The sequence below is a fragment of the Pundamilia nyererei genome, unplaced genomic scaffold, assembly GCF_000239375.1.
Source record: "Pundamilia nyererei isolate P.nyererei 1_Seehausen unplaced genomic scaffold, PunNye1.0 scaffold00062, whole genome shotgun sequence".
Lineage (NCBI taxonomy): Eukaryota > Metazoa > Chordata > Actinopteri > Cichliformes > Cichlidae > Pundamilia > Pundamilia nyererei.
Window position 1 is genome coordinate 863,893 of NW_005187463.1, and position 21,893 is coordinate 885,785.

Consider the following 21,893-nt stretch of genomic DNA (forward strand, 5'->3'; position numbering starts at 1 on the left):
AACTTGTCTGCTATTATCAGGTTATGATAATCAAGTTTCTGACTCAGCTCCTTACATGGATTTATATTATTGTCTGTTTATTATTTATTATTGGCTGTTCTTTAGCAGCAGCAGACATTAGAGCATCATCGTTTCACACTGACAGTTACACCTGAGTACGGTTAGACTCACACAGTGCAGTACTATACATCTAATGAACAAAAGTATGAAGATATAAATGTAGATACACATTTTCAGGATCAAATGTAAAGAGTGTGTCCTGAGGAGATGGAAAACAGCTGCACACAAGTCCAACTAGTTGAACTGTGAATTCAACATCACTACATCTAAAAATAGAAACAGAAAGCAGGCCTGATGCATGAAACTGCTTTGTGCACTGTGAATTCAGTTGCCTTTACTCAACTTAACTCAAGTAGACACTTATGTGACAGCGGTCCAGTAGATGGAGCCCACCATGATCCCTTTATCAATGCTGAAGTTCACGGATTTTACTCAGAAGACGGAGTTGTGTTTTTGTCCATCAGTGAATCATTCTGCATGGTTTGCTGAGCTACGATTTGGGGGAAAGGATAGCTATTATTATCGCTATTGTGGTATTTCAGGAACTCGTGCACCGGGATTCCTGGACTGCTGTAGTATCTGATGAACTTGGATATGATGTTAGAGGGACCAGCCAGCTGCAAAGCGATTGCGTGATCACAGATAAGAATGATTCCGAAATCCCGGAACATTAAACATAATTATTATTATTATGTTTAAAAAACAAAGTAACAGTGCTCATTATGTATTAACCTTAACGGGTTACAGAAAATGGGCCACCTGAGTTCTGTTCTCGGCTATTTGTTTGTGCCTGCTGGTGTGCCTTTCTGTATGTGCACAAGCATGCATATAAACACAAACAAAGTTGTGCGCACATGAGCCTCAAAATCACTGAAAAGAGAGTGTTTGTTTGTTTGTTTGTTTGTTTTCCCGTTATTTTTCCGCAACTTTTCATTTTCACCCATACAAAACGCTGAACTCCTCACCCCGGCAGTGTAATCGATGTCAGATTCCCTGACAGTGCGCAATATTATGAACTACTACTCTGTAGGATCTGATGCTTCCCGTCTGTTTCACCTTCAACTATACCAGGATGTAAGTGTCAGAATTTACCGAAGACACATTTACAGAAATGTGACATCCTGCCCTAGTGAGGCGCTCGCTCTTCTGCTATCGATTGCTTGCGTCTGTTAAACGATGACGCTACAGACATTAAGGTTTCGTTTTCTATATGCATAAATCCAAACAGTTCAAAACTGTTTTCATACTGTCTCAGGCTTCAAAGTGTGTATAGGTGCATTTACCAAAAGCGCCAGTCAACAAGAGTCAGCAGGCTACCTCTTCTGTTTTAACCGAACTGTTAGGTAAGCCCTATCAGATAATAATTGTTACTTTTATTTAAAAATAAGCGGGTTGTTTTTTTTTACACCAAACTAATCCTAGCAGCTCGTGCCGTTAGCCAGCTAACCTCGCTAAAGCGAAACTGTTAGCCGTGCCTACCTTATGTGGAGGCTAGAAGCTCACATTAACAATTACACTTTTCAACATTGCGAACCTTTCTGAAGCTTTTGTCTTTAATACGATAAAATAAAGTTTCTTTGTTGAATGAATTAATGTCCCTTAGTCAGTTACTGCAGCTAATCGCTGGCAGGTGTGTTGTTTTTCTTGTTCAGCCGGACAGTTGTCTTCATCTTCCTACGTGATTTTTTCCCCTCGTCTTGACTGCCTTTACCTGTTTTTGCTGTTTCAATTACTGTACTTAGATTTTTTTAAAGTAGCATCTACACCCGGGGAGCCATGATAATATAATAACTGCTTTTTAAATTACTTTGTAGGCTGTATAGAAAGACTGTGCTTCAGTTCACGTCTTATAAAGCACTACAGGTGTTAGACCTTGATCATATTATTGCGGTTAGCTGGACGGCAAAGTAAATAATTTCTATTCAATAAACTGAGAGGCACACGGAAGTCCGCGAGGACTACTACTTAAAAAAATTATAGGAAAGAATCGGCTGATAATGTGCTTCTACAGTGTAGTATGCCAGCATTTAGAGGCATGTTTAGTACTAAAATCCCATTTGGCCATTATGTCACGTTAAATCAGAATATAATAAACTCCAAGAGTTGGTTTTCTTTGCTTGCAGGCTGGTGTCATCCTTGTCACTCAGAATGACCGGCCAGGTTGTGAGGAGGGTAGTTAGTGATGTCATTCGCTCACCTGAGGACAAGCGGGAGTACAGGGGCCTGGAGTTTACCAATGGCCTGAAGGCAATGCTCATCAGTGACCCGACCACAGACAAATCTTCAGCTGCTTTGGATGTCCATATAGGTAATTAGGCAATCATTGCTGTTGTCCTGCCAGGTGATCACGACTTCCTTTTTTTATGTTGATTTCTACACAAAGAACATCTGGAAAACAAATGGAAAAGGAAGAAATTTTTCCCATCATACTCTAACTGTGCTTTGCCGAACAGGATAATTCCATTCATAGAGATGCTCAGTTGCCAAACTTCCTTTAAGCTTTGGATGGGTATTTTTTTTTGTATTATCTGGTATTTCTGTTTATAATAGCAAGTATATTATTATATGCTCATACTTAAATCTGCAAACTGCACTTCTCAAACAGTGAGTCCCTACCAGTTTGGAAACCTTATTTCATTACAGTGTGTAAATGTAACATAGTTCAGTTCTAGTTTCAGATACTAGTAAACAGCAGGTACAAACAACACCACATGTAATGCAGTAACTTTAATAATAACAGATGAGGAGCATTATGGAAAAGTTAACAATGAATACCTGTGGTATTTGCCTAAAGTAAAGAAGGTATAAAAAGCACTGTGAAGCAGAACTGAATCAGTCATTGGCTACATTTTAAAACTGCCCTCACACTTTGCTAGAGCAAATAAGAAACACATTTTAAGAAGTTTATAATTGTACATCATCATCTCCTCCATTTCACCAAACCTTCAGCCTCACAGCTCTGCCTCAGTCTGCAGGGCCTCTCCTCAGATCTGAGACTGTCTGAATCACTTGTTCTCCTCCAGTTTTCATTCTTTATTTGCTTGAAATAGGACACTACACTCTTCAGTTCAGCCGCTCAGCACAGCCAGAAACCTGTCCAATTCACTCGTCTGGTCTCATAGTCTGCCCCGAGGGCAAAGCTCAACACAGTCAGGCTTTCTTTGGCTTAGCTGGTTTAACTCCAGGTTTAACTTCCCTAAAACTCCAGTTCAAGATACAGTAACTGGTTTCTTGACTGATTATCATCTTTCTCTGTTGACCAGGGCTTTGTGCTTCGGGCTTCAGGTTTTATGACTCTTCTTTTGCACAAAATGATCCGTATGCCTGCAAAAAAGAAATTTGGAACATAACCTGCCACTGACCAGATTATGTTCAGCAGGTTCAGCATAAGTTATTGTGGTGAAAAGAGAGCAAGTTTGGTAAATGCAGAAAACTGCCTGAGATAGCTCACTAAGCCATTGATCTCATTTTGCAATAAAACTGTCTGATCATCTCTGATCTGCTGTGGCTCAACATACCATCTCTGAGCCATTCAGCTCTGCAGTACTTATTCTTTTATCAAACCACAGTCTCCTATATATTTATCAGTTGATCACATCTAGCTAGTGCTTGGTCGTGTTATAGCAGTCTTCATATCAAAATGTTTGTAAACAATACATGCTGCGAAGCAACCAGCTATGCTAGAAATGTTTTACATTGATTTCTATGGGATTGGAATGACTCCCTCAGCAGTTCTGTGGTACAAGTCTTGTTTTGTTTATTTTTTTTACTTTTTTTATTCCTTTGCTGCAAAATTCACTGTCTAATGAATAAACCAGATTTAGGAAAATTCATCAATATTAGATGGCGGGATGGGATTAGGGGTCAAAAATAACCTCCTTGGCAGTTCTAGTGTTTTAAGCATTAGACAGATACTTTGAGTGCGTGAAGAATGTGAATTCGTGTGAAATAGTTTCTGTGTTTAATTGAAAATGATGAACAGCTTACCAGCGTGCATCTCATTGCTTATAAATCCTCCTGTTCTGGTGCCGTTACTGATCTGTTTTTCTCACCTGGCAAACTTTAAAAGTCACAACTGTTGCATTGAACAAATTTCTCTGATCAAAGAGAAGCAGCACCATTAACTACATTTCTCTGGGAATTTCTCTTAATTTGCAGGTTCTCTGTCTGACCCACCAAACATCTCAGGGCTGGCACACTTTTGTGAACACATGCTGTTCCTGGGAACAGAGAAGTACCCCAAGGAGAACGAGTACAGCCAGTTCCTCAGTGAGCACGCAGGCAGCTCCAATGCCTTCACCAGCAGAGAACATACCAACTATTACTTTGATGTTTCCCATGAGCACTTGAAAGGAGCATTAGATAGGTACTTTGATGTTCATTTGATAGTATTAATTTTGGCAGAAACTTCAAAGTGATAGAGAATGCACTATTAAAAGCTCAGGGTTGTTTGTGTTTAGGTTGCCTTTTCACCCCTTAGCTGTAAAAAGCTGATGGGGTATTATGTTGTTGCAATGCCGGACAGGGGGGTGAGTGCCGTGGACATCTACATTTGTGAATGTGATAACTTGAGAACGAGGCGATGTAGGTGTTTTAAATTGATACCGTAGGTCTCAATCTCAGATGAATCTACTAAAAATCTCAGAGTAATTTGAATCTGAGTTACCTCAGCCTCAATGTCAATGTCAAGGTCAAGTTTTCTGAAAATCTTGTGAATGCGATAACTCAAGAAGGAAGTCACTTAGGATTTTCAAATTGGTACCATAGCTGCATCTACTAAAAATCTCAGATGAGTTTGAATCTCAGTGACAAAATAATTTTTCTGAAATCATCTGAATGTGATAACTTGAGAATAAGGCAACACAGGATTTGTAAAGTGATACCACAGGTGTGCCTACTTAGAGGCTGAGGGATAGCACTGATAGTTACCTGTGTTTTTCAAATTATGGGAGGTGTCTAAATATCTAGTTATCAGTATACAGTGTAGCCCTTGGGACTCAAGGTTTGGAAAGGACGTTCTGGCGGTCGGAAATGAACCTACAGTGTAGGCTTACCTAATTAGAAATGAATGATGGTTCTAGCAAGCATCTGTTTCTGTCGCATAGGCTAATTGTTCCCTTCCACCACTGAATCGTGAAGGCCACCTGGGCTTCAGTGGTAGGAAAGAACTGTGAGGAGTGATCTGAATTATTGATGATGATTCCTTTCTGGAAAATGAAAGGATCATATGTGTCGATTAGTTAGCCTTATTATCTTATCTCTTTTCATAATATCTGTGTGCCTAATTTTTTGTAATCATGGCAGACTGCTTTTTATTTGAATTTCTCCCTCTATGTTTGTAGTGTATAATCTTTATTTAAAATAAACAAGATTATGCATTTTACAATACTGAGCCACCGACTAGGCCATAACTATTATCACACCCTGTGGTTTTTCTACATGCTGAAATGTACTCCTTGATAACAGCAACTTCTGACCTTTGTAGGTTTGCCCAGTTCTTTCTGTGCCCATTGTTTGACGAGAGCTGCAAGGACCGCGAGGTGAACGCTGTGGACTCTGAGTACGAGAAGAACCTGAAGAATGATACCTGGAGGCTGTTTCAGTTGGAAAAGGCCACTGGCAACCCAAAACACCCTTTCAGTAAATTTGGAACAGGTAGAAACTGTTCTTGCCAGACTTCACTTTGAAACTATATCATTACATCATTCATTCTGACTGCTTAGTGCATCACATTTCAGTTGTTATAGCAGAATATTTTGACTGGAGAGCAAAACCGCCCTGCACAGAATATTTAAGCAAGGATTCCCTTCATAGGGTCGATATGATGTGTTTTAGATTTTGTATTAGACTACTAATCTAGAGCAGAATCCAGTCACATATGTTAATGTTAAGGGGTCAGAGAAATTACTGGAGCAGGCTAATATTTGATTAAATGAGGTTTACATTCATGCAGCCTACTTATTATGAGACAGCTGTTTTAGCCCAGAAATACTTCTTAATGGCTTTGGTTTTAAAAACATGAACATGCCATTAGTCAAGTTTTTTGAGAAAAGAGTTTATTCTGTTAAAGTCATCCCAGATTAAAGTGACGTATACTCAGAGCAGCTGTGAGCTCAAAATAGCCACCTGATGGCAGTCTTGAATTATACCGTCTGTATTCCCATTAAGAACAGGAGAGGATCAAACAGACCTGAAAGCAGTGCACTCAGCAGACTAACATAAGCTTCTTCTGACTGCTGCTTTGATGGTGTCTGTGTTAACAAATACAGTGCTACATGTAGACTGTAATCAAGTTTATTTACATACGCTTTAGCTTGTAGTTAATAAGCAATTTTTACTACAACTTTGAAGAATTTAACACAAATATTTGTTTGCTGACAATTTCATTTAGACTCTTTGAAAAACTATAACAACAGAAAATGATCATTAGTTAACTGTACAATTGGAAAATGTGTGTGCTTAATAAAAGGGATAACTTTTTCTTATAGGTAATAGAATGACACTAGAGACAAGACCATCTAAAGAGGGGATTGATATCCGTAAGGAGCTCCTGAAGTTCCACTCCACGTATTACTCATCCAACCTCATGGGACTGTGTGTGTTAGGAAGAGGTAAGATGTCATTGCTCACATGGGTGATGGTTACACCCAACCTATGCAGCGAGTAACTGGATACTATTAAAGAAGATGTTGTTATGGGTGAGGTCCTGGCTTCTTAATGCCTACCATACTAACCAATGAATTGATAAATGATAAATGAGTTAAAAATGTTGTTGCCTCCACTCGGTAGAGTAACGGTGATTAGTATTAAAACCTACTAAGAAACGGCGTAATGTAATTTACTGCCAGAAACAATATAGTAAATAAAAATAATACATTTTAAGTTTTAATTTTATTTTAAATAAGATTTTATAAATTCTTAGTAGCATCACAACATGTTTTATATATTTACTAGCTTGCTTACCAGCCAAGGACAAGGGCACTGTGGGTAATTATGATGAGTACTGACATCCTTAAAGCTTTTCTTTGAACAGCACATCCTTACTGCTTTTTTTAACCCTTTGCTGACAGAGTCGTTGGATGAGTTGACGGCCATGGTGGTTAAGTTATTTGGAGAAGTGGAAAACAAGAATGTGCCTATTCCAGAATTCCCTGAACACCCTTTACAAGAAGAACACCTTAAAGTGAGCTGCTTACCTATCACTCCTTTACATTTTTTTGCATTGCAAAATGACTGTCAACGTTTTTTATCATGTTACTGTGGGAATCACACACGCTTCTGTTTATTACAGAAATTCTACAAAGTGGTTCCTGTCAAAGACATTAGGAAACTTTATGTGACTTTCCCCATCCCAGATCTACAGCAGTACTACAAATCGAAGCCAGGACGTTATCTGGGACATCTGATTGGTCACGAAGGACCTGGAAGTTTGTTTTCTGAGCTAAAATCTAAAGGTAGCAGACTGCAAGCTGGTGACAAATATTATAAGGAGAAAGAGATACACATAGTAAAACCATATCGTAAAATATATGATTGACTCAGTGTTGTTTATTGCCTCAGAGGTTACTTAATTATGTGTTTTGCGACCATAAAATGTAACACAACATTACCCAGCAGAGCGGTGCGCCTCTAATTTAGTGATTGGGATAGAAGTTAATTTTCTTTTAGTACAGAAACATTCACAGTAATGGTTTCTGTCATCATAAAAATAAAAGAAACACATTACTAAATTGTAACGGTAATTACTTTCTAAGGCTGGGTGGACACAATCCTTGGAGGACACAAAGAGGGAGCCAGAGGATTCATGTTCTTCAACATCAAGATGGACTTGACTGAGGAGGGCCTCTGTAAGTCATGCATCTCACTACTTTACATGTATTGTATCTAGTTTGTGTGTTTTGCATGTGATTCTGATCATTCCTCACTATGCACAAGTAAAATAAATAAAGCAACAAGAAATACGTGAATATTAAATCTTGGGGCATGATCTGTGTGTCATTGCAGTGAACATTGAGGACATAATCTTCCACATGTTCCAGTACATCCAGAAACTCCGTTCTGAAGGGCCTCAAGAGTGGGTGTTTAACGAGTACAAGGTGATTTATGTTGTCAGTTCAGTAATACTGTTTCTGGAGGGCAGTATAAACTTATTTTCTATTCCTCACTGTAAAAACTAGTTTAAAAAGTCATAAAAATTAGAATAGAATATAGATGGATTATTGATTGAGTTCTATTAAGGGTACATAGTTCAAACTGAATGTAACAATTGTATGTTTTGTTACTTCAGCTGTTATACCATCAACCGTTCTGCCTCTCTCTGCAGGATTTAAAAAAAGTTGCTTTCAGGTTTAAAGACAAGGAGCGCCCTCGTGACTACACTTCCAAAATAGCAGGTTTACTACAGGTAGGTCCAACAGCCAATTTATCAGGTGTCCAGTTGAAACTGAAGATTCGATTTATGGAGGTCTTTAGAAAAATATCAGAATTGAAGATTTGTGTTTTCAAGCAGTACAGTGCTAACAAGTTTCTTTGGGTGTTGCAGCACTACCCTCTTGAAGAAGTTCTATCAGCAGAGTACTTCTTGGAAGACTTCAAGCCAGATCTGATCGAGATGGTGCTGGATAAGCTGAGACCAGAACACGTCAGGTCAGTGTGACTTGGTGATGTGTAGTCAGGCTCACCTTGCCTTTTCTGTTACCAAGTATGAAGTACCTCTCAGAGGAAGATGTGGGCACATAGTGTGATAAACTTTAAGCTAAACTTTACAGCTGCAGTCCCACTTGGATAACTGGACTGAAATAAAAGTGGGCCTGGTGTAGCTTTAATTCATTTACTGGGTTGCAGCTGCTGTGCCAAGCAAAGTCCAGACTTGTAACCGGTCCATTTCTTAATGTGTATTAAGGAGACGACAGCATGCAGTCATTGGTTGACCCTGACGGTTTGCATGCCAGTCTCTTCCTTTACTGAAGTGGCCATTTAATTCTGGGCTTTTGCCAAAACTGCTTTAAATTCATGAACGAATGCTTCTTTATTTATCCATCTCATTCCAGCTGCAGGAGAACTTACAGAGAAACACCATTTCCTTTTACACTGAGTCCTTCAACTTTGTTTAACTAAAACATACTGATGGGATAAATGTTCAAACTTAGGAAAAACCTGCACTCTGACAGCTCCAGCCAAACGATGTGTCAATGGCTGTGCACCACCTGAAACATGATCGAAATGGAAAAGCACTCACATCTTGTGCAGCTAGCACAGAGGGCTTTTTGTATAGATCTATAATGTGACCTGTTGTCTTCTTACTTTTCCAGAGTTATAGTTGTGTCAAAATCATTTGAAGGACAAACAGACATAACAGAAGAGTGGTACGGCACGCAGTACAAACAGGAGGCCATCTCTGAGGAGACCATCAAGGTGAATGATTGTGTCCAGTTTTTCTGCTGTGTAATCAGCGTATAACCACTACATCAGTTATATAAGGCTCTGATTGTTTATCTTTTTCTGTTGTAGAAATGGGCAAATGCAGACCTCAACGGCAAATTCAAATTGCCAATGAAAAATGAGTTCATCCCCACCAACTTCGAGATCTACCCTCTTGAGAAAGACTCTCCGTCAGTTCCCACTTTAATCAAGGCAAGTGTTTTCTCTGCACAGCTCCATCATCAAAGTGTTGTCACTTTTCATTGTCTGACTGCGTTGGACGGTCCCTGCTTACCTGCTTCTTCTTAAGTCTCTTATGCTTTCATATGGAAATGTGGTATTGTGATTTAGACATCAAGCATTAGTTGTTGTTATGTCAGGATCAGAGGAACTAAGCAGCTAATAAAAGCTTACATTTCCCATCTCTGTTGGAACAACTGAATAAAAGTTAGTATGGCTTTTGTTGTTTGTTGCTAAGAGACCTATCAAAGTAACACTGTTAGATTTCTGTGATTAAATGAGCGTCGTCTGCTTGTACAGTTTACCTTCTGCTTGCATTTCAATGCTTTACTTTGTTAAGACTTTCCATGAATATGAAATTAAGTTTGGTTTTCATTTCTTCCAGGACACTGCTATGAGCAAGGTGTGGTTCAAGCAGGATGACAAATTCTTCCTCCCCAAGGCTTGCCTGAACTTTGAGTTCTTCAGGTGAGTAGTAAATATAGAGGATTTGTTCTGCAGCTGGAGTGTGGACACAAATTCTTACCAAGTAAATTGTGACTCTTAAGATTAACTCAATAATGAGAAATCGTAAATGTACTGCTGCTACAACAGTGCATAATAAGTTTTAAAGTAATCAGATAACAAAGTGCAAAAATAAATATCGAATTATGCATGAGTGTTATCAGGTTTGTAAGTCAGCAACCCCTGTAGCTGATATGAATCCAATTCAAACCTAAATGGAATAATAACCAGTGCCAGTGCTTGTTACACATGAAGAGATGAAATATGCAAAAAGCCTCTAATAATTGTGCATGTACAGCTGTTCTATTTCCCAGAGAGAGAAAATACTGATAGATAACTTTAGATGTGGAGAAAGGCATAGGAAGTAAAGAAGAAAGCGAGGAAGAAGAGAGATTTCGTTTTGTTTTGTTTTACAGATGTTTAATCTTTACATGAAGTGTTGAAGTTATATTTTTTTCGTATTGTGAAATATGTCGCAAAACATACACAATATACTTACTGGTTTGATGAAAGTACTCAACAATTAGGTGCAGGCTACACTGGTCAGTTTGCGGTGCTGTGGTGACGATTACAGTAATGCACTGTGTTGGACTGGTCCAGAGTGGCTGTGGTGTTAATAGTGAAAGTTTACATCAGGGGTAGCAGACATCAAAGTAATTCAAGGTGATAATGCTAATTAGACATTTGAAACCTAGTGGTGGGAAATCTGGCATGATTGCTTGTTTGATATCCGCTTATATTTGGTGCAAGCATTTCTTTTCCCCACACTGCACCACTACAGCCAGTTTTAGGGTTACCCCAAGAGCTGAATCCCACTTTAGCCCTTGGCTATACTCATTTATCTGTTTGGTGTAGAGGCAAAGCCCCCCATCTAAAATTTAGGCAACAGCAAATAGAGTTGTACTGTTGTACTTTTGCCACCTCAGAGGATAGGTTGGATTAGCTTAGATCAGCTTTTAGCCATATTTTCCAACATTTTACAGCCAATCCCTGCTGAAATTAGACAGTATTAGTCTATAAGTAATTCCACTGTTACACTCCTGATAGCTACAGTTAATTATATGTTCATAAATTGTGAAACATGCTATACAGTAGTTGCAGTTTGCATCAGCTCGTGCAGCTTTATTTGTATGCTTTGTGTTGCATTTTCTCTACAGCCCGTTTGCGTACGTGGACCCATTGCATTGTAACATGGCATATTTATACCTGGAGCTCCTCAAGGACTCCCTCAACGAGTATGCATATGCAGCCGAGCTAGCTGGCTTGAACTATGAACTCCAAAATACCGCCTATGGAATGCATGTAAGTATTCATAACCCCTTCCCGTCTCCAACCTCATGCTCTCTTCCCTTTATTATCCTCAGACGGGGCTACAATGGCTCAGGCAGGCCTGGGTTGATGGGCGACTTTAACCTTCCAATCTGACCGCGTCTGTGGCCAGACTGCAAGTTACAATAACAGGAAACTGCCGTATATTGAACGTTTTTTATTGTTTGACATACTTGATCATTAGAGACTGTTTTGTAGAGATTTTGAACCTGCGTGTGTTTTATATCACTTCAGAAAACCTTTTAACCCAGCGGTCCCCAACCCCTGGGCCACGGACCGGTATCGGTCAGTGAGTCGTTTGGTCGCAAGAGTTGAGGCTCCGCTGTGAAATTTATGGTTTTCTGGGATTTTATTGTTAACTCGGTTTCCCTGGGTCTTTTCCCGTGTTGTAGTTGTGTGTCTTATATTCATGCGTTACCACAGCAACCAGAGAGCATTAACCTGTTAGCAGTCGGACGTACCGCCCACGGTACATTGGATGGTTTAGGGGACTAATTGTAAATTTGTAGGACTGCTAAGGGGTTAAGGGGCAGAGAGGAGGATGTTACTCTAATTGTTGTTGGGGCATTTCAGGAGGACGCTGCTAATAAAGTTACACAATTACACAGTGAATTCTCGTTTATTATTATATTTACAAAAGTACCACAGTTTTTGTCTTGGCCGTATCATTTTATTTTGTTGTATTTATCTGCGATACCTTAAAGTCCGTGAAAATATTGTCTGACATTAAATCGATCCGTGGTGCAAAAAAGGTTGGGGAGCGCTGCTGTAAAGCCCCGTACTGGCATATTATCTTCATATTATCATCTAAGGATAAATCTTTGACTTCTTTCTTTTCATTTTTTAACATTTCTATGGCGTGCCAACATCTTTATTTTAAAAAAGTATACTGATAATAAAATGTCAAGATTTGTGCAGACTTTAATAGTACGCAAAACTCTGCCTATGTAATTCTGTTTAGTGCCTTTTGCTGCCATTATTACGGTTATCTACACGTTTGCCTAACAAGCAAAAGTTCCCTAAATGAAACGGAGGTACCCAGAGGGAGGCCCCTTGTGAATAACAGAGCAGGCAAAAGTAGCCATCTATTTTTATTTCTTATTTTTTGGCACTTCTATTGTAAATGTAATACCAGGCAGTGAATGAGAAGGCATCTGTGCCACAGGATATAAGGGATAAGGTCAGTTGATGCAGATAACCTGTTTGTTTGTTTGTTTTCAAGTGATGTTTGCTGTGGTGTTGTCTCTCCACTGTTCTTTAAAACCTGCTGACTTCTAACAACTCTTCAGCTGTCATAATGACCAACTAACCTGCATTCATTAGCTCCCCTCTCACCTGTGAATTCATGACTGGTGTGTCCTTACAGAGGGCTGTATAGCTGTGTGATGGGCTGCAAGTAATTGATCTGAGTCAGCAGTGTTAGTGTGGATGCTGGCCGTTTGTCAAGGTTAACGATGTTTGGAGAGATTACTTTTAACAGGTGTCACTGCAGGGGCTTGGCCACAAGGTGAGGTGAGCTGTGGGATGAAAGTGACAGTGAAGCCCTGGGAGGTTATGCTGAATCCTGAAGGGCCATTAGGTGTGCGTGATGCAGGAAAATTCATTTATGCCCAAGCACGTGCAGTGAACTCAGGCAGAACATTGACATTCTTTTTGTTTGTGTGCCTCTGGAGATTCAGATTATTGTTCACCATGAGGAGTCGGTCTAATCTGGAAAGATTTTCTTCACAATAGTTTGGCCAGCCCACGATTGAATTAAATGGAGAACACATTCATGTATTCATGGTAGCAAATGAATGCAAAACCTTCATAACAACAAATGTTAACTGTTATGCTAATAAGCTTAATGTATCCTTTTGTTTGTGATGATGTGCCGCCTGTCTCCTGTCACTGTGTGCTGCAGCTGTCTGTTAAAGGCTACAGTGACAAACAGAACATCCTGCTGAAGAAGATCATCGAGAAGATGGCCACTTTTGAGATAGACGAGAAGCGCTTTGACATCATCAAGGAAGCTGTAAGTTCAGACTCACTGACTCAGTAATAGTTTAGCTTCCAGTCTCAGTTTTAATGGTGATCTGATTCTGCCTTCTTTCTTTCTGCAGTACATGAGGTCTTTGAATAACTTCAGAGCTGAGAGGCCTAACTATCATGCTATGTACTACCTCCATCTTCTAATGACCGAGGTTGTTTGGACCAAAGATGAGCTCAGAGAGGCTCTAGATGGTGAGACTCTTAATGTTTCTCTTCTGTCTCAGCAGGAATGCTTACTGGCTGCTTTTTCATCTGTGAACTAAACAGAGTTAATTAAAACACAGAATAAACACATAGCCAAGCTTTACTTCAGGCCAGAGCTGAGGAAATGAAAAGTGAGCCTTGAATTAATTGCATGAGGTTAACATAATAGCTGCAGTGAAAAATGTAAAACTATCACTGAAGTTTTCAGGTTTCTGCACACAGTAGAGGCCTCTCCTCTCACCTTGGGTCTTTTCTTCTTTTCAGTTTTTCTCCTTTAAATGCTGAAGCTGTCCTCTAGCAGTTGCTTCCCTAGCTGCAGTCTTTCCCGTGCACAGTGCCAGTCTGGAGCCTGCAGGGCAGCTTGTTATATTTTTAACCACAGAGCTTACACAGAGTATCCTCAGATTCACACGAGACTCAATTACCCTGCTGGGTCAGGACCTGGAGCTCAGTCACCTGGGCCTCCAATTAGCACAGCTCGTTTTTGTCATCAGTCCCTTTAGCCCGCCGTCCTCCTCTGTCTGGAATCTCTGAGACGCTGTGAGTCTTCTGCTTCCTGCTGTGTTGGTGCTGCTACAGGCAAATAATCAGTGTTTGTGTGCTGATTTAGCCCATCCACCAGTTGCTTAAACTTTTATGCACATGTAACTGAATCTTTAAGTATGATTTTTACCACCATGAAATGTGATGTGCTGATTTCTTAATGGCAGGAAGACTGTCCAACTGTCACCACACTCAGCAGTTATTCTTTGAATCAGTCTGTTACCAGCTTTGGAAAATTACTCTTTGATTGATTGCTTTTGCCTGTGATCTGTATTGCAGATGTAACTCTCCCACGCCTTAACATCTTCATACCTCAGCTGTTGTCGCGGTTACATATCAAAGTCCTTCTTCATGGCAACATCACCAAGGAGGTTAGTTGGTGTTTGGAGTCACTACTTTATTATTTTACTACCAGTTTAAAGTTAAAAGTTTCCTAAATCTGTGGCGTCTACGTTTGTAATAATGCAGCTTTCCTTTCATGCCTGCTTTAGTGATGTGTAAGAATTTGTCTCTGTGGGACAAACTACACTTTTTATGCCTTCGCAACATTTATTTGGTCCTCTATTCATATCTCAGAGGATTTTTGTCTCATATAAGATCCTGTGATCCAGTTGCACTTTTTGTTGTACAGCTCCAACATTATCATGTAATGACAGTGTCACAGTCTGCTGGAGGGAGAATTAGACTCATAAAATAGACCAATGATCCCTTCGACTAATGCTCCTCATTGAACTACAGTGCTGACTGGTTCGGGGGTGGTCATGGAAAAATCAATGTTATATACATCTGCCATCACTGGAAATTAGTTGTATAAATGGGTCCAGTTTGGACAGAGCCAGTTGGGTTATTCTAAGTAATGTACATAGAAAATTTTAAATTCTTAGATCTCTACAAAATGTTATTCTGAGAGTTCAGCTGGTGTTACTCAAGAGTTTGTGGACTGAAATGTTTGAATTTCATTTCCATCTGTCACTCCTCTAGTCTGCTCTTGGCATGATGCAAATGGTGGAGGACACGCTCACTGAGCATGCTCACACAAAGCCTCTCCTCCCGAGCCAGCTGATTCGCTACAGACAGGTGCAGGTTCCAGACGGTAGGTCCTCTACTCCTCCAACCCCCCCCACACAGACACAGACACAGACACACACAGGTTAAGCTCTCTAAATCTTCATCTGTCAGTCATGACAGTCTCCACGGCGACCGTGCAGATGGGTTTTTGTCCAACGCTCTCGCCCTCGTCATCAGTGGCACCATCATGCGTTTGTTGAGAAAAGACCTGATTAAATTTAGCATCCCACATTTACCTCAAAGGAACATAATGGTCACTGAGTGGAAATGGACGTCATTGGCTACAATACATACACACCTCACTGTCAGCAGCTCAGGCAATGAACACACAGGCAAACCTGCACTGCCTTTCAGGTCACATTAGGAAAGCTGAATGATGTGGAGGCGAAAAGCAGAGCTGTGCGAGGCCACCTGGAGAAATCCTGTGTCTCTCTGAGGGACTTTCCAGGCTGGGCTCCAGACTGCCATTAAGACGCAGAGCAAGAGGACATACAGGCTTCAAACAAAGCTTCAAACAGAAAGTTGTCATAAATGTGGCCAGTCAGACATCCATCACTGGTAGTGGTACTGTGTAATTTAAATGCAGATAAGCAAAGATAGCACATAGTTTAAAATTCAGACAGCTGTCACCTTTACACTGATGGACTAAGACTAGAAAACAGCTAAATATACACACATTCTGTTTGGAGTTTTCACATTCCCTCTGGGGGGCACTCTTAACCTTGCGCATATGGGTTGCCTGCTCAACCCAGTGAGTTACACTAGTGCTGCTGAGTAGAACTTTTGACAGGGAGTGTCAGGTCCAGAGTGCTCAGTCAGCATGTGCATAAAGACACCTGCATTACTCAGCCTGCACTCGTCCTGCATTCAGAGCAGACTTGATCACAGTGGATTTAAACAAACTAGAGTTATTGCTGTTGGCATTCAACGGGCTGTTTCTGTCTTATTGAAGTGTCCCCTGTCCTCTATCTGAACTGTGCTGGTTTTACTGTACAGTACTTATCTATGGCTCAAGCAGTGTACTGAAGTTCAGCTGTAAAACTACAATGAAACAGCTCATGTGCTTTTTGTAGGAATTGCTTGTGCAAGTTTCTAATGCAGCACTGAAAGACCTGATTAAGTGTGCAGGGATGGATTGTATTAAGCTGTACAGCACAGCTGGTGAAATTCATTTCTAAGCTTATCAGAGTTCATGAGTCAGTGGATTTTGGGTTAATGAAAAGGATTGTGCTTTAAATGACTTCAGATGGTTTTGCTCACTCACATGCCAAGTTTAGTTCTCAGCGTATCTCAGTGAGGTCCTGTTGAACCTTCACAGACCAAAAAGCAAAGCCAGAAGAATTACAGGTGCTCATATTTTTACATCTAGTCTTTCTCTTTCCTGTTTTTAGTCTTTTTAATATTACATATAACTACACAAGTACAAAAACAAGGTGAGTACATGGGGTTAAAGGCCACATGAAGCAACCCGGCCCTTTTCTTTCTTCCTCTCTCACTGTGGATGTGCTTCTGTTTTCCATGATTGCAGGTGGCTGGTATGTTTACCAGCAAAAGAACGCGGTGCACAATGATTGTGGCATCGATATCTACTACCAAATAGACATGCAGAGTACACACGACAACATGCTGCTGGAGCTGTTCGCTCAGATCATCTCTGAGCCCTGCTATAGTACACTGAGAACCAAAGAACAGCTGGGTGAGGCTGCAAAACACAGACAATAAGGCAATATTGCCATTATATAACATGGGTACCATTTTCCAGAGATGGAGTGTTTATACAGACAGAAAAAATGTGGCAGCTGTATTAAGTTTGCTAAATTAGATGTTTTATTCCTTTTAATATTTATGCATTTTATTGAGAATTACAGTGCAATGAAATTTGCAAAGTGCTGTCAGCTGTGGGAATGTTTATTAACTTTGAGAATGAATGGGTTGCACCTCTTAACCACATCTTAAGTATCACTGTAATGAGAGTTATAAAAAGCAATAAAAAAGTAGACCTATTGTACTCATCCTTGTACAATCGTGTTTTTGTGTGCATGCGTATTATTATTAATGATAATATAAATGTGCTTTGAATAGTTTTTCTGCACTGTGACTCCATTTCCTAAGCTCTTACATACTTTTTCTCTTAATCCCCTAAAAGGCTACAGCGTGCATAGTGGGCCACGTCGGGCTAACGGAGTGCAAGGTCTCTACTTCCTCATCCAGTCGGAGAAGGCGCCCCACTACCTGGAGAGCCGAGTGGAAGCCTTCCTGTGTACTATGGAGAAAGCTGTGGAGGAGATGAGCGAGGAAGCCTTCCAGAAACACATCCAAGCCCTGGCCATCCGCCGCCTGGACAAACCGAAGAAGCTGTCTGCTGAGTGTGCTAAATACTGGGGAGAGATCATCTCTCAGCAGTACAATTTTGATAGAGGTGAGGCTTCCCAGCAGTCCTCTTCACCTCCTGAATAACTCTTAATTATGTTTAGTTTGCAGGCCAAATGGGTTTTTCCTGATTGCTTGCCTAAGTGTTTAAGTACAAGTTCTTATATTTCAGTATATTTCAGACACTCCCCGAGGTGAGTGGGATGTTACTTCGACAAGCACAACCTGAGATCGATTAAAGCCTGAAATAATCTGCAGCCACAGCACACCTCTCCCATCCAGCACTCTGCTGAGTGTAATGGATTGTAATGGGCCTGATTCACTAGTAATCTGCCTAAAGCCCCGAGTGACGGCAACACTGTAGTGCTGCCAAGGGAGTGGTGATACTAGCTGTGTTAGAGGAGACGGCGGTGTCAGGAGAACATGCTAACAGGCTTAATACCAAGAGCTCAGAGAAACATGCAACACAATTTATGAATAAAAGCTTACACAAGGTCTGCTTCATGGAAGCGCAGAAGAGTGGCTGTTAGTTTCATGTTTCCAGTGAAATGTAATCATGAACATTTGGGCCAAAAGTTGCTCATTTGAGTTTCATTATGTTTGATATCAATATGTTGCACAGGCAAAAGACTGAACTCAATTTTAAACATCCAAGTGCTGTAGTAATAACTGACACAAGTAGCTGACTTTCACCGTGATGGCTCACTCTTGAATTTTTGGTTTGGTGCTGCAGTATTTAGGATGCTGGCTGCACTCTTTAAAAAGTTTCTAAATAATTTACTAAATAATTTTTCCTGCTGTTTTGCAGACAACATTGAAGTGGCGTATCTGAAGACTCTGACAAAAGAAAACATAATGGAGTTTTACAGAGTAAGTAGTACAGCTTTATGTCTCATGATGCCTCTTCACTGGAATACGTTTCGTAGACGTCTAACAGCACAAGACAATGGTAACTATGGAAACTCATAATCAAAGACTATATGTAAAAGATAGACTTGAACAATTTGAACTTTAGCAATTTGGCTGCTGACATTTTTTGGGGGGGGGGGTGAGCCATAAGTGACCACTTTCGTAGGAGCCTATGTTACGGCTAATTCTAGCAGGCTTGTTTAGCTGGAAGCATTTGTGCACTGTATTAGTGCATCACGCAGACTTGGATCTCTAAATTGCAACATGCTAATAAAATATTAGACCTCGACTTCTTGGATGGGCCGTACCTCACTGCAGACCAAAAGCTCAAAAGCACAAACACAGATGAGGATCACTTCAGATCAAGGAGCTTCTACCTGCAGTTCCTCGATCAGCATACCTGTCACTCACTGTAAGCCTTGATCAAGAAAGTGTCATGAAAAAATTCACCCTACCCATCCTGTTCTCAACGGGCTTTTTTAACATGGGACTGTATGGGGGATTGAGATGCCTCAAGTGGCAGGAACTTGCAGTGTTTCTAGTAAAACTGGATATACTCGACCCCGCATGTTGCAGCGCTGAAATGATAAATGTCAGACAAATCTGAATTTGTGAGGTTATCTTATCTAACAAGAAAATTATGGTGTAAAATAAGGATAAAAATTGCTCTCAGCACCACCTACTCTGTTTGTGTGTCCACACATACACAGATCTGCTGCATCCATTCTGCCCTCCTAGCTTTCATCTCATCCAGCCTCCTGCTTCTATTCATAGCTGTGGAGGTGACACTGACACAGGACGCTCACAGCATATCAGCGGCAATAATGACAGCCAGCCAGCTTGTTTCGGGGGGATAAAGAGCCCAAGGACACCTGGCCCCAGAAAGAATTGGCATTATCGGAGCCCTGCAGAAACCATTACAGCCCCCATGCAGAATAAACCTAATGCATTTCTAATGTCATATCAGCAGCAATCGCACAAGCTGCGTCTTTTCTTTTTTTTTAATTATTTAATTTCTGGTCGCCACTGTTGACGCCGTCTGACTGCAGATGAGCCAAATGTTCAGTCTAATATAATCCTCCATCCAGAGTCGGAGATGAAGCCCGACTGTGTCGCTAAATCTCCACAGGGCTGTCACTACTGATCACACACTCAGTGGGGAAACGCACACAGCCATTCTGTCTGTGCTGAGTTTCTTTTCTGTGGTAGCAAAGCTCTTTCCCAAAAGTGATGAGTCATTCCATTAATGGAGGGAATAGTTTCTGGTGATGATGTTCCCTGACAACCTCCATGTATCATCCTCACCTGTCTGTCTGTCTATCCAGGAGCGACTGACGGTCGAAGCCCCAAAGAGACACAAAGTGTCGGTGCACGTGCTGTCCAGGGAGATGGACACCTGTGAGTATCTGTAGACACAAGATGATAACATGGGCTTCATTTAGACACCCACTGAGGTCGCTCACTGACAGTCTGACCTGTCTGTGTGTACATCAGGTCCAGTAGTGGGAGAGTTCCCCGCTCAGAATGATGTCAACCTGGCTCCTGCTCCTTCCCTGCCACAGGTAAGGATCAAACTTTTTATATTTATTTGTAAACCTGACAGATTCCCCAGCTGCTGATATTCAGTCAGATTTTAACATTACTATAAATGCGCAGCTTAAATGTGAAACAGTGAAGGTGAAAACCCAAAGGACCTGAAACGGTGACAATAACCAGGATATCCCAATACGTCTAACCAATAACTGACTGGAATGGCAGGCCTGTTTCTCATACAAACAAAACAACAAATAATGAACCTGTCACTCAACTCAAAAACCTTAAAAATATGTTTGTGAATCAAACCTTTAAAGTGAGTTTATGTGTAATTTCTTCAGTGTCACACACACCATCCTGCTTTTTTGGCTCATGTGCAGTGTGTGTGTGTTACATTTGACTTTTATAATTCCATGCTCTTATAATTTTCTATGATCTGTTCATGTGACCAAAGTAGGCAGCTCCTAATTGGTTCATTTTGTTTTGAAAACGATGTGTTAAAAGCCCCAGTTATGTGAAGGCATACAGAAGCAGCCTGGGTTAAATAAGAACGTTCAACCCACTCTCAGACGTTCATATCCATTACGCTCTGATAGGTTGAGCCAGCTAACTTATACAAAGTCCAGCTATGTTGAACTTGATTTGTAGAGGGGTCTTTACATTTGTCAGCCTCCCTCTGATCTTTTTCTTCTTTGCAGCCCACAGTGATTCAGGACATGATGGAGTTCAAGAGGAGTCTGCCTCTGTTCCCTCTGGTCAAACCTCACATCAACCTCAGGGCAGCCAAACTGTGAGCGAAGCCGGCAGGTCGACACAGCAGGGAGGCACGGAGGGTGGCTCCTGCCATCAGGAAGACCTGCATGAGTGTGTTTGTTTGCGTGGATGCATGTTGAATGCGGGTGTGTGCACGTGTAGCAGGGAGGAGCCACTCAAAGAGGAAACAAAAGAATCACAAAGTTGTTGACGTAGCTGTGATAATTATAGAGGTAACACCAGAATCACCTCATGTAACGTCTCTAATAGGAGACGTAAGCTCACGCTTCACAGCACTGTGTAGGCTGCTGTAGACGAAAAAGAAGCAAAATGACAAAAAAAAGAAAAAAGCTGAGGGCCAGGACCCTTTAATGAGTTCAAGTGTACTGCAGAAGCTTCACAGTAGGAGGCTTTTTATTTAGATCATTCAGAGACATCCTGCTTTGAGGATGGATTGTGGGTTTATTGTGATGAGCTGTTGAGGTTACAGACAGTAGCTCCATGAAGGTCTTTGCTTTTATTTGTTTGGACTGGTGTGTTTGTAACTCTCTGAGAGGAACCACAGCTCTCCTGGGGGGGAGAAATCCCAGAAGATGCACTCGGGAAAATGAAATCTTTTAAGTCAAATTTCTGAATTTTAACGTGTTTGCCTGTAAACTGCTAAAATATTGGGATCCTATGAGGAGCTGTTTTTAAATTGCTAACCACTAACCCATGCCCGTACATTTCTTCTTTTTTAATGCGTTTCACAGTAGTATGTCACTCAGACATCTCAGGGGTATGTCCATGCTGTTTTGCCTTTTATTATTATTCAATTTTATTAGTAATTAAAATAAAAACATTTAGTCTGTCATCTACATCAGTACGTTATTCAATTTACAGTGTGATCGGTTTCTGAAAACTGAAAAGTAACGGCTGTAGAGACATTT

At 40.7% G+C, this 21,893-nt stretch overlaps 1 protein-coding gene across 2 annotated transcripts; it reads left to right on the forward strand.

Moving 5' to 3' along the window:
• The first annotated feature begins 1,022 nt into the window (after positions 1-1,022).
• Positions 1,023-21,887, forward strand: LOC102204010 (insulin-degrading enzyme). Of its 2 annotated transcripts, none has more exons than XM_005735094.2 (25): positions 1,023-1,134; positions 2,184-2,368; positions 4,219-4,426; positions 5,546-5,715; positions 6,549-6,671; positions 7,131-7,243; positions 7,352-7,514; positions 7,815-7,907; positions 8,065-8,156; positions 8,384-8,464; positions 8,603-8,706; positions 9,372-9,474; positions 9,571-9,693; positions 10,106-10,188; positions 11,382-11,526; positions 13,457-13,567; positions 13,656-13,776; positions 14,611-14,702; positions 15,313-15,424; positions 16,928-17,095; positions 17,546-17,818; positions 18,578-18,639; positions 20,004-20,076; positions 20,173-20,240; positions 20,910-21,887. In XM_005735094.2, the coding sequence occupies exons 1-25, from the start codon at positions 1,097-1,099 to the stop codon at positions 21,003-21,005; spliced, it is 3,000 nt and encodes a 999-aa protein (XP_005735151.1). In that variant the 5' UTR covers positions 1,023-1,096; the 3' UTR covers positions 21,006-21,887. The 2 variants fall into 2 exon arrangements, with proteins under 2 accessions (XP_005735151.1, XP_005735152.1); XM_005735095.1 differs by lacking the exon at positions 1,023-1,134 and adding an exon at positions 1,203-1,403.
• Positions 21,888-21,893: the final 6 nt, after the last annotated feature.